This window comes from Peromyscus californicus, unplaced genomic scaffold, assembly GCF_007827085.1.
Source record: "Peromyscus californicus insignis strain IS unplaced genomic scaffold, ASM782708v3 Scaffold_3__1_contigs__length_106647218, whole genome shotgun sequence".
In the NCBI taxonomy this organism is placed as follows: Eukaryota; Metazoa; Chordata; class Mammalia; order Rodentia; family Cricetidae; genus Peromyscus; species Peromyscus californicus.
The window spans coordinates 2,253,253-2,266,217 of NW_026294551.1; the positions used below are offsets into that span (position 1 = coordinate 2,253,253).

General features: G+C 55.4%; 1 protein-coding gene across 2 annotated transcripts; it reads right to left on the reverse strand.

The window, feature by feature from the left end:
* Positions 1-6,760: 6,760 nt before the first annotated feature.
* Positions 6,761-12,557, reverse strand: Chmp6 (charged multivesicular body protein 6). Of its 2 annotated transcripts, none has more exons than XM_052758392.1 (8): positions 12,424-12,557; positions 10,758-10,867; positions 10,580-10,667; positions 10,176-10,262; positions 9,560-9,625; positions 9,328-9,408; positions 8,335-8,389; positions 6,761-7,744 (listed from the first exon to the last, which is right to left on the reverse strand). In XM_052758392.1, the coding sequence occupies exons 1-8, from the start codon at positions 12,484-12,486 to the stop codon at positions 7,695-7,697; spliced, it is 600 nt and encodes a 199-aa protein (XP_052614352.1). In that variant the 5' UTR covers positions 12,487-12,557; the 3' UTR covers positions 6,761-7,694. The 2 variants fall into 2 exon arrangements, with proteins under 2 accessions (XP_052614352.1, XP_052614350.1); XM_052758390.1 differs by having other exon boundaries at positions 6,761-7,747.
* Positions 12,558-12,965: the final 408 nt, after the last annotated feature.

Consider the following 12,965-nt stretch of genomic DNA (forward strand, 5'->3'; position numbering starts at 1 on the left):
TACTTTCTCTGCTTTCCGAGGTGAAGAGGTGATCTCTCGGGTTTTCTGCTCCTGCAGCTGTGCCTTCCTCACCATTATGGACTCTCTCTCTACCGGAAGCCCAAATACACCTTCCTTCTGTAAGTTGCTCTGGTCATGGCGTTTCATCACAATAACAAAAAGTCACTGATATGCCCCTCATATGTGCACCACACACACAAAGGAAAACAAATTTAACAAAACTAACACCCTGAAAAGATAAGACTTTGTTGAGAGAAAAGACCCAAGTAAAGGACAGCAGCGGCTGAGCTCCTGGATCTGAAGACTCCCAAATGCTTGAGGGACAGCCCTCTAGCTTTATCCACAGATCGCATTTCAGTCTCTGTCGAAGCTCCATCTGGCTTCTTTGCAGAAATTGAGATGCTTATCCTAAAATTCATATGGAAATTCCAGAGCCCATAACAAAGTTGGAGCACTCACTTCCCAATCACCAGATGTACTACAGAGATACAGGGAGGCTGTAAGGCTGGGTGCCCTCAGCTGCCATGGGCTGTTTAGGATCATCATCCTGCCAGTATGCTAGAATACTTCAAGAGGGAAAATTCCCTCCCTCCCTCCCTCTGTCCCTCATTCTCTCCCTTTCTCCCTTCCCCATTTAGTTTGGGTTTTGGGTTGGGGGTTTTTTTGTTGTTGTTTTTGTTGTTTTTTGAGACAGGGTTTCCCTGTGTAGCCCTGGCTGTCATGGAACTCACTCTGTGGACCAGGCTGGCCTCAAACTCACAGAGATCCACCTGCCTCTGCCTCCCAAGTGCTGGGATTAAAGTCCTGTGCTACCACTGCCTAGCAGTTTTTTTGTTTTTTTGAGATAGGGTTTCTCTATGTAGCCCTAGCTGTTCTGGAAGTCTCTGTAGACGAGGCTGCCCTTAGACTCACAGAGATCCACCTGCCTCTGTTTCCTAAGTGCTAGGATTAAATGTGCACCACCATACCCAGCTCTCTGGTTTTCTTGAGACAGGGTCTTACTACACACCTGGGCTGGCCTTGAACTCCTGATCTTTCAGCTTCGGTCACTCAGGTGTGGTGGGATATCTCCCTATGAAGGAATGGAGTTAGACCTGCCAACCTCACAGCACATACCGAGTTAACTCAACTGAGAACAAAGCCTTAAGTAATAAGCCGGGTGTGGTAGCACACGCCTTTAGGGAGGTAGAGTCAGGCAGATCTCTGTGAGTTCAAGGCCAGCCTGGTCTACAGAGTGAGTTCCACAGAGAAACCCTGTCTCAAAAAACCAACAACGAGAGAGAGAGAGAGAGAGAGAGAGAGAGAGAGAGAGAGAGAGAGAGAGAGAAGAACTAAGCAATCAAGAAATCATAGGCATAAGGGTTTTTAGCTGTGACGTCAGAAACAAAAGCAGCAAAAGAGAAAGTAAACTGTGCTTCATCAAAAATAAAAACCAGAACTTCAAAGAAACCACAGAAAAGTAACCAGCTTACAGAATGGGTCAAAATCACCTGAGTTCTAATACCCAGACTATATGCAAGTTTTATTTTATTATTTTTATTTATTTGTTGGTTTGCTGGGACAGAGTCTTACTGTGTCACCCAAACTAGCCTGGAACTCACAATCCTGCCTTAACCCAAGTGAGTGCTAGGATTAAAGACGTAATCCACCACTCCTCGCTCAGCATAAAGAACTCTTACAATATAATAATAAGACAACTAACCTAATTCAGAACAGGACATGTAGCCAAGGTTACAGATGGCCACTGGTGTATGAGAAAGGCTCACATACCACTAAACATCAATCAGGGAAATGCAGCTTAGAACAAAAGGGGCAGGGCTGGGAGATGGCTTGGTGCTGGCTCTGTGCTGAGAGCACCGAGCTCAGGTCCTAGCACCCACGTCAGACAGCTCCCATGGCCACGTGGGTCATTGACAGAGGCCCTGTATAGAGTGACAGGTACCATGGTCTGGCAGGTTACACAGTGATTACCAGTATGTGACGTTCTCAAGAAAACAGACTAGTGGTCTGTCCGCAGGGGTGAGGGTGGGAGAGTGGTGAATGGCTACACCCAGACTGGGGGATGGTTACAGGGCTGGCAGCAGCTGTCAGGGTAGAATGCTTGCCTAACTTGCATGAGGTTCTAGGATGGGCCCTCAGAACTGCAAAATAGAACACAGAACAGCAGCACTCTGGCTCTAGCATCTGCTATTGTGAGATGGCGAGAGCTGGACCTGCCTTGATGGAGGGCAGCCCTCTGGCTTTCATGCAGTTTCATTCGTTACCATGGTTACCATACTCAATGCTGCTTTCCCTCTAAGACCCAGGTTCAAAGTTCATTGCCACTGTGATATTGTTAAGAGGTGATTGGGGGTCCATGGTGCCACCAAAGGCCACACGATGCCTGGGGTATAGACTGCAACCTATGGCCATGTTGCACCTGAGGGCCATGTTACCACCGGGGCCACGCCAATCTGAGTGGCCCTTACTGCCACCATAGTGTTATTTGAGCCAGGGATGCTGCTGAAGGCCATGTCTGGGTCTGTGGCCCTACTGCAGCCAGGGTCTATGTTGATGTCCGTGGCTCCTGGTACTGTTGAAGGAAGTGCTGATGCCAGGGATCTGGGCCACCACTTGGGGCCATGTTGGTGTCCGAGGACCCCACTGCCACAGAGACCATGCCAATCTGAGTGGCCTGCACTGCCACCTGGGGCCATGGTGACATCCAAGCCCAGGCTGATACTGAGGACCACATCTGGGTCCATGGTCCTACCACAGCTGGGGTCTGTGTTGATGTCCATGGCCCATTTACCACCAAAGGCCACACAGATTCCAGGGTTCCAGGCTGCAACCTATGACCATGCTGGTGTCTGAGGACCATGCTGATCTGGGGGGCTTGCACAGCCACAAAGGGCCATGGTGTCATCTGGGCCTGGGCTACTGCCATGGCCATGTCTGGATCCATTCCTCAACAGCAGCCAGGATCTGGCCTGATGTCCATGGCTCATGTTACCACCGGGGGTCATAGGAGTCATGCGTGTTGAAACCTCAGGGTCGTGCTGAGCAAGCCCGGCCCCTCACTGGCCCCAGGATAGCTGGCCTTGTTGCTCGATGGACACTGCATCAGGAGAGCTGCCCCACCCCCCACGGGAGAGCTGAACCCCGGACTCAAGAGAGATGGCCCCACTCCTCACCACAGATGGTGGCCCTGATGGCATGGACCTAGGAGAGCTGGCTCTGCCCCTCACCTGAGGAGGGCAGTCCCAGTGGCCCCGACCAACCATCTCAGCTACCACCCAGACCCACATCCCGGGCCTTGGTTGCCCCCCTCTCCCTAATATCTGCCTCATCTGTGACCTGCTGGAGTGTGAAGGGACATTCCACAGGATCGCCATGACTTGGGGCAGCAGTGGGATGTCTGAGGGGGTTTTAGTGAGGGCCCAGTGATGACGATGTGCCAGAGGCCTTGAACCAGCCGATGGCTCATTGCAGTGAACGTTTTTGGGGGTGGGGCTGGTTGGACAAAAGGGTGGACTGTGTGGCACACCACAGCTCCCGATGCCGCTAGGATGAAGGAAGAGGTGTAGGAAGGATGGAGGAGCGAGGTGGGTTGTTCGTTTGTTTTGTTTTTAATTATGGGGGGCATGCTGCAGGGGTGTGGGGCAGATACAGAGGGGCTGGGAGGTAAGCAGGATTGGGGTGCATGATGTGGAATTTCCAGAGTCAATGAAGAGTTATGTAAAGAGAAAAAGAAGAGGTGACTGTCTAGATGGCTCGGTGGTAAAGAGCACTGGCTGCTCTTGAGAGGTCATCAACTCCCAACACCCACATGACAGCCTACAACCACGGGTAACTCCAGTCCCAGGGGATCCGACGCCCTCTTCTGGGCTCTGTGGGAACGTGCATGATGCACACAGACACACATACAGGCAAACACTCATACACATAAATAAATAAAAGGTTCAAAAATATTTTTTGAGGAGCTGGAGAGATGGCTCAGCAGTTAAGAGCACTGGCTGCTCCTCTTGGACCAGGGTTCAATTCCCAGCACCCACATGGCAGCTCACAACTCTCTGTAACTCCAGTTCAAGGGTACCCGACACCCTCACACAGATACACATACAGGCAAAATACCAATGCGCATAAAGTTTTTAAAAAATTAAAAATTTTTGAAAGAGGTGATTAAATACAGGCCTTTGGAGGAGAGAAGCCATCCGTACCACCCAGTAGTAAATCCTTTGTGCTTGTGTAAGGCAAGCTATGCCAACTGATGGCACAAAGGTTTTAGGGGAACTGCCTGCTTTGGGACTGAATGGAAGGCTTACTCCACAGGAGGGCATGCAAGCCTGGTACTGTAAACCTGGCACCCATGGCGAGGGAGGCCACAGGCCTAGGGGGAACCTGCTACTGCTTTTGATCGATGGACATGGTGTCAAACTGTCTTCAAGTCACTTATGTTTATACACACAGATAGTGTTGCTCAGCCTTGGCCTGAGAAGCTGCTCTTTGCAGTGGGCACAGTGAACGAGGGGTCCCATAGCTGGTCAGAGAGTCGGGGTAAGTGACTGTTGAGAGTTCATCTCTGTCACTCCTTCCACAAGGCTCAGGGACATCCAGGAAGGCTGGGCAGAAAGAATGTAAGAGCTGGAGGCCTGGGAGGAGCAAAGGGCACCACCCTTATGAGGGGTTGGTGTCCTCAGAAGCGGGTGAGATGGCCCCTCTTGCCCTCTCGCTCCCAGCCAGGTGGGCAGCTGCTAGCAGGCCTTAGCAGTAGGATGTCCAACCTCCAGAACTGCAAGAAACATCTTTCTGTTCACCGTGAATTACCTGGCTGTCATTCTGTTACAACAGGACAGATTAAGACAAGACGGGCTTTAAAGTTGAAGCCCATAGTCAAAGGCATTTACCATCAAGCCCGAAGACCTGAATTCAATCCCAGGACCCATATAGTAGAGGAGAGAGCCAACTCCTGAGCATGCTCTGGCCTCCAATATACACTCCATGCGTCACACACAGAAAAAAAATGTAGTAAGAATAAAATAATATCCCTCAGTGGTCAAAGAAGTCAGCACTTCCTGGTACAATTCATCTCTTTGCATCAAACCCGTGAAAGTTGGGCAAGCACTCTACCCTGAGCCATATTCCCAGCTTCTGTGCTCTGGAGACAGGTCTTACAATGTAGCCCAGGCTGGCCTCCTGCCTTCACCTCCCTGGTGTTGGGATTACCAGCATGAAAGCCACCACGCAGACGTGCGTGCACACAGCTTGCACTTGGGTGACTGGCCTACAGGACTCACTCACTGAGGGCTGCAAGCATGAGGATTCTGCCCTGAAGACCTGGCAGATGAAGACGCCGAGGTGCCAAGGCTTCAGCGGCTGATGCAGAAGACAGCCAGCTGGGCTCTGAGTCTGGCTCCGAATCTCCCCTCACCCAGCCAGTATTCTGCACAGGAGCCAGCCGAAAACCGAGCATCCGTACATCATTCCTCTTTGTAATAGGTGCCCTCCTCCCAGCTGTCCACACAAGTTCATCCCATGAGCTAGCTAGCCTCTTTAGGCCCTGCCTGGACCTTTGGGCCACAATCTCAGGTGGCTTCCAGGGAGCACCATGTACTGCTTGTCCTGCAGTCCCTCCGCCCTTACAGCACCACTGCTCACCTCCAAGTCTCCAAGGACTGTCTCTGGCAGGACCCCAGCTCGGCCACAAGCTTTATTAGCTTGTGATTGTCATGGAAGCATGATGGAGCAGGGAGGTCTTAAGAAGGCCAAAGCTCACAGGGTCAGGAGTGGAGCCTACAGGCTACCACCCCAAGCCAGGTACGGAATACTGTCATCTCGGCATTCAGAAGGCTGAAGGCTGAGGCCAGCAGACAGCATAGGCAGTTGGGCTACATCGCAAGATCTTATCCCCAAAAGGAAGTTCTTACTCAAGAGTTATGGCTCTTGGCTGCCTTGGGATGAGGGCACCTCTCCCAGTGAGCAGCTGTGCCTCTGCCTGGCCCAGGTCAGACACGACAGAAAGCTGAATGGAGCCTGGCCTACCTGGGCCTTTGAAGCTCTGTCCACAGAACCCCGTCACCTCAACAGTGTGCGACTGCAGGGTGTGGGTGCATCCTGCTGCAGGACATTGCTATGGGCTTGGAGCAGGCTTCATTGGTAAAACTACGCTCAGTATGGCCAAGCACCCCAGCAGCAGAGGTGGACAGAGCCCCCTCCTGGTGGACACAGACACTGCAGGAGAGGCCGCATCCACACTTGGTGACTGCCAAGCATGCGCTCAGGGCTGCTCCCAGTTTTCACCTGCACACTCAGGTTCCATGGTCTCCCAAGAAACCCTGAGCCCTAGCAGTGTTAAGCCTGGCTGTGTGTGGAGGCTGCTCCATGGAGGGGACCTGCCAGCTGTCTACCAGATACGACTCTCCCATGTGCAATCTAACCCCAAACCAGTCAGTCTCTCTCTCAAGGTGTCTAAGGCCTGGGGTCTGGCAGTCCTAACCACCAGACCCATGTGTGTAAATACTCAGCACACACGTTCAGAGTGGCCAGAGCCCTGCCCTCATCTACCTTCAAAGACAGCTGCTGGGCATGGCCAAGGCTGCCCTGGGACTCAGGCTTACATAGGGAGGAGCCCAAAGCTCTCCTCCCCAGGTGCATCTGGCACCCAGTCCCTGGCTTTGCCGAGCGTGGTGGCTAGGGCTGTTTCAGTTGGTCATGGGCCACCCTCCAATCCACCCGTATAACTGACTGTTCCTATGCAGGGAACCACACCAGGACACCAGACTCTGTCCAAGAGGCAGGAGACCATGCAGGGGCCGACTTTAATACTGGGGTTGACCCGTTCTGGGTTAAGGAAGAGATGTCCTTTCCTGGTGGGCCCTGAAAGGATGGAAAGCCCTGTGGTCCTCAAGGACCGAGGATCAGGGACTGTCCCCTATCAAACAAGCACAGGACCCTGAAAGTCACCTCCAAGCTCTGCTCCTCCAGGGCACTGGTGGCTTAGGGACTGGCAGCTGTGCGTCCAGATTCCATGGGGTGCACAGCCATTGGAACAGGGTCTTGTCACCTCCTTCAAGATGTCTTTCTTCTGTGAAGACTCCCAAGTCAGGCTCCTAGATTTGTCCATTCAGCAGTGATGGCCCCTGGTCCACCTCCCCAAAACATAAGAGGCTCAAGTCTGAGGTGCCAAAGAAGATGATTTGGAGAACACCAGTACCCTAGGGTTTCTGTCACTAGCCTGTAGGGAAACTGAGGGGTATCAGGAAGGAGGCCAGGCACGGTGAGAAGCCCTTAACTGAAGCCCCCACCAGCTTGGAGCAGCAGAAACAAGAGAAGGAAACAGGGACCCCAAGGTCTGAAGCGCTTCCTCACAAAAGAGCGCAGGTCACACGGACTGGGTCAGCCATGAGAACAGCACCAGGAGTATTGGGCTGCGGCCACTGTGGGAACCACAGCTGTCTGAAGCCGGGCCTGGCTGGGCTTTGAGTGTCCACTTAATCCAGAACGAGAGCAGGACAACGGTGCATCCAGACTAAAGCTCGAATGGCGTTGTGGTGCCCTGATGTCAGGGCCCGTGTGAGCTGCTGCTCCAGTCACCAGCACCCGCACTGGCCAGCGCAGCCCTTCAGGCCTCCTGGGAGCCCTCAGGGTTGACACGCAGCCAAACGCTCTGTGGGCCAGTCCTCAGAGAATCCCTGCGAGTCCCTGGAGAGTCGGAGTTAGGAAGCTGCCACCAGCTCTGCCTGCCTGGATCTGGCCTTGGCAGGGGCTTCTGTGGAGAAAACAATCGTTCATGATGTACTCATGAGCACAGCAAGCTCTCAGAGGATGAGGCCAGAGGCTGCAGGCAAGGGGTGCGCCCAGCAGGGAGGTGAGTTATAAACAGGAAGCCAGATGGACCTAGAGGCCGGGGCACAGCCTGTGCAGTAGGTCTCTGGAGGCTTAGGGCTCCCAGAAGCCACACAGGAACAGATGAAAACATGGAGCCACTGGGACTCTGAGTGTCCATTAACCACTGACTAGAGTGGCTTCTGAGCTGTGAGCACGATGCTGCAGGTGCAGCCCTGCCCAAAGCTGTGAGTTCCAGACGACAGCTGGACTGGGGGATCTAAGCCCTCGGGGGCCCAAGTGGCTGACAAGCCTTCTCCCAGGGCTGATGAATGGACATGCCTCTGTGAGTTGGTCTGGATCCCATTAGAGGACCCAACCCCTTGGGAACCCACTCTCCATCAACCGGAGCACAGCCACAGGTACACTTTCCCACCGGGCTGTAAGGTAAGAGGACCACTGTGTATTGCTCCCTCTGAGACTTAAGTCTGCGACTTCAGACCAACACACTTGCACACACAGCAAAGGTACCTGGGTTTATGTCAGGAAGGGGCTCCGAAGGAACCTCTGGTAACTCGATTTGTTCCTGCAAGAAGCAGAGATGAGGCATGAGCTGGTGTGCGGCCACAGGCTGCCCTGGCTCTCCAGAGGGGCTGGATCTACTTGTTAGCTGCCCTCAGAGGGAGGCAGCAGCTGCCAGTCTACTGCTCGGGGGCCAGCTCCGGAGCCCTGCACTCTCCCTGTCTACAGCATCTTTCCAGATGACCGCTGCAGAGGTGACAAGGCCACTCCAAGAGGCCCCAGGGTCCCAGGGATTTGGAGCTATTCCCAGAAATATCAGTTCCCAAGCAGGGGCTGCAAAAGACCATGGAGGAAGTAGAGACCAGGGTAGCTGGGTCCCCAGGGCTAGGAAGCCATGACGGGCTTCTGCTGGGAAGCACCGAGGGGCTACAATCCTGGAGGGCTGTGGGGGAAAGCTGCTCCATGGGTATAGGTGGCCTCTGTCCTCCTGTGGCCTGTCTTCCCAGCAGCCCATCAGGCTTCTGGCCCTGGCATGTGGGCAGCCACAGGACCCAAAGGGTAACTTCCCGGACAGTCGTACTGGGCTGTGAACAGCAGGTGGCTCTGGGGCAGCAGTAAGACCTCAGCAAGCAGAGGCTATGGCCAATGGAGCTAAAGAATCCAGTTTGGGAGCTACAGAGCTTGTGGCCTGGACATGGGGTCAGACCCAGCTGCAGCACAGCAGACCCTGGGGCCTGCAGTGCAGAGGTGAACAGATTCCACCGAGTCACAGGTGCCTGCAGCAAGCTGCTGAGTCAGCCTCCAACCACCCTGCTTCCACAGCTCCCCAGCCACCAGCACCGGGTGTGGAAGAAGCCTGGCTTCAGCACAAGTGAAAACCATCTTAGGAAGGAAATCAGGAATCCAGGACCCTGGGCTCAGACATAACAGCTAGACACAGCACCAAGCAGAGGCCTATAGGGTCCCATCCCCCAGGGGACCAGACAGCCCCGGGACCTGTACCTGAGTGATTGCATTCAGCTCTTCCAGGATGGCATCCTCATCCTCCTGAGTAAAGTTTCCTGCCAGCAACTCATCAATTTGCTGTGGAAGGAAGAGATGTACTGAGAAGCAGGCCTGGTGGGGCTCTGGGTCCCTGGGGACAGCAACTGGCAGGGAGGGGTATTCCCAGCTGTGACTCTGGGTTCTCCCGGGAAGCAGTGCAATGGGGGGGCCTGGGCCCAGCAAAGCATACCCGCTGGTACTCTACTGCCTCCTGGGTCTCATCCAGGATCCTCTCCACCTCCTCTATGGACATCACCTGGGGATGAGATGATGAGTTTCAGGGCTGCTCAACAAGGCAAACGACAGCCCCTGGCAAGGGCTGTGCCCTTACCCTATCCTTCCCTCAGCAAAGCCAGGGAAACGAGCCTGCCCTTGGCTCTGAGCCAGGCTTGTCTTCAGAGGCACTTCTCAGACCTTCCCAGACCCAGAACAACCCTGACAATTATAAATAAAACAGGTCAAAACCGGAAATCCTTCCCGGGAGGGGACCGAACTTCCTCTGTGTACAATCAATACGGCACCTCTGCTGGTCTGTGTCACATGCACCTCAGACCCTACTCAGATACCCGGAGAGGCAGCAAACCCAACCTCTGGCACTGAGCCCCGCTCCCTGACCAGCCCACTCACCACACCCATGCCCTGCCTTCCCCACCACTCAGCGCCAGTGAACCCAGCGCAAAGGTGCTGTGCCACACCTCCCTCAGGTCACGCTGGTCCCTGCCAAGCACGGGCACATCCCCCAGTCCAGCTAAACTCAGGTCCTGAGCTGGCACAGACGCTGCCCGCCGGGCGCCGTGAGGACCTACCTGGTGCATCTTGTTCAAACACTCGTTGCCCACCTGAAGCCCCTCCATCACCTTCATCTCGATCTGCGTGAACTCGATGCTCTGAACCTGAAAGCAGCAGCCACTGGTCAGAAGCCCTGCTGGGCTCTGGACCCATGTGGTGACAGGCTTCTGGCATTGGAAGGAATGTCCTACCCTTTCTGGTTCTCTGCTATGGCAGCTGGGACTTACTGAGAAAGTGCTGGAGACTTTCAGTGGCTCCAGCCAGCAGGGGCAAACCAGGATGCTCTTACCCCAACCCTGGGAGATGCGCATGCGACCCCACCAGCCCGACCTGCTCCCCACCTCCCACCCTGGGGTGGCCAGCCCCCACCCCATTCCCTAGGTGCTCTGGTTCCCAGCAAAGGCTCCTGGGCACAGCCTACCATGGCTTCCAGGCTGCTGATCTGGTTCTCTGTCCTGTCAAGCAGCTGTTCTCGGTACCTCTTCTTCTTGAGCAGCAGCTTGGCCCGTCTGCAAGGGAAGCCACCTTGTCTGTCCTGGCTTAGCTCCAGGGACGCGCCTCCTCTCCCACCACACTAGCCCCAAGGAAGTGCCCCTTACTCTTTCCTGCCATCCCGCAGCAGCTGCCTGGCCAGAGCCCGCTCCCTCTCCAGCTGCTGTGTGACCCTCTTCTGGTACTGCCTCAGCTTGTCCCTCTGCTGCTTCAGTTGCTGGGGAGAGAGCAAGAATGCGGCCCGGTCAGCGGCTCCTCCAGTCAGGTTCTCACCAGGCCGCTAGTCCCGACATGGTCAGGAAGAGCCAGGCAATCCTCTCTAATGGTGGTCCCTGCCGCCCAGAGGATGTGTGGCAATATTCAGAAACACCTCTAGACTTACACGGCGGGGATGCACCTGGCATCCCCAAGGTCCACTGTGCCAAGGAGGAGACTTCCACCCTGCTCAGCCACAGCTTGGCCACCGCCTGTGCTCCTTGGGTCACTCAAGTGGCCACCAGGCCCTGGAAGGTTCTAGTGTAACAGAGAACATGACGCTGCATGTTCTTCACTCCACCCCTCCCTTCTTTTGAGACTAAGTGTTGCCCAATCCCCCTGCTCTTCCCATTTTTATCGTGTGTAGTGGGCAGCGGGTGAGACTCCGTGGATTTCTCGCGTTAATCATGCACTTGGCTCTCCTGTCTCCACTGCCATCTACCTGAATGGACAGCAGCGGCTTGGCTATCCGCTGCGCGCCCTACAGTGAACGCATGGCCCACTGTTCAACTGTGGCCAGTCCTCCCTGCTTAGGCCATTCCCATTCTCTGTCCAAATGCTGTCACTTCAGATGGAACTACCATGAATAGGTGCAGGCCCTGGCCACACTTCACACACAGGATGACACCTTGAGGGCAGACCATGGTAAGTGAAGGCAATGGGCACCTTTAAGATTCAGCTAGTGAGAAACCATCCACCATGCACTCCAGGTTACCTGGGAGACCATGCCAGCAGGGCAGCTCTGCTAGCGGGTGGAGGGAGGACCGGCCCCAGGTCCTTCACCTTCACCCAGTGTTTTCTACAGCGTCTGCCCCTCGGCGGGCATCACTATTCCCACCCTTCAGATTTGGAGGCCTTGTGGCCAGGGTACACGTACTCTTTCTTCTTGGTTGTTTTTTTTTTTTTTTTCCCTGCCAGCTGAAGTCTTGCCTGGAGATACTAGAGGGGAGACCAGTGGAGCTGCAGGAAGGCCAGGCTGTGCCTCTGCAGAGCTAGCAATCTGAGTAAGTCTGGCGGTGGCGTGGCGGCAGCAGCTAGGGCTAGGCTCTCTCCTTCCTGCGTCCCTGACGCGACTGTTGAGATGTGTGCTTGGCAGTGGTGTCCTGACTGCAGGACCCACTGGAGGACGGCGACCTGAGACACGGGTGTCCCGGGGGCTTCCTGCACTCCAGAGGCTGCAGAGGAGGGGATGAGCACCCTTTCCCGTAAGAATCTCACTGAGACTTCTAGTGACAGCCACGCCCACGGGTTCTTTATCGGGGGCCTTTCAGAACTTTCAGTAACTCAGGGCTCGGGATGCCGCGACCACCGGCGGTCAGCAGCTTCCTTCCTGGCACCTCCTCTCACGGATCTGCCCTCCGCCCCCAGACACAATCCAGGTCTTTCCGGGCCGAGCCGCGGCCGGTCCAGGGGTGTCTGCAGCTGGGCGCGCGATGGCACCGGAAGCGTGACCCGCTCCGCTTCCCGCCTCAGTTTCCCCCGCGGGGCCCGACCCCCCGCCCGCCGTCGGCCCCTCACCAGGATGGCCCTGTCCTGCTCGGTGACCCGGCTCTGCTTCTTGCGGCCAAACAGGTTGCCCATGGCGGCCCCGCGCCGGCCGGCCGAGCCCGTCGCCGCCGCCCCGCGGCCACCGTACTCCGCTCTCCCTACGGCGGCCGCGTGGAGCCTCGCGCCGCAGAACGCGAAGCAGCTTCGTACTTAAGAGTGCGCGCCCGCTGGCTGGATTTTCCCGGCGTTGCGAACGCCCTGCCTCGCCCTTTCGGCTAATCGAATGGGATCTTTGATTAATTCAGTGCATCTCAGATGGGTGAGCCTAAGCCAGGCTTCCCGACCTTCAAAAACGCCCAGCCGACGCCCCCACCCTGCTGGTCCCTGAACAGGAAATGCTGAATTTAGTGACACTACACCTTGCTAAGAGGCCGTGCACCCGCGTGCACCTGCCATTCGTCGCTGTCACCTTTGTCCCCTAGTCTTCTCACTGTGGTCAGGGTTCAGGTGACAATACAGGGGCCCTACTTCCATTTCTGGGGGCTTGGGCTAACGATGAGTCAGCCCTGCTG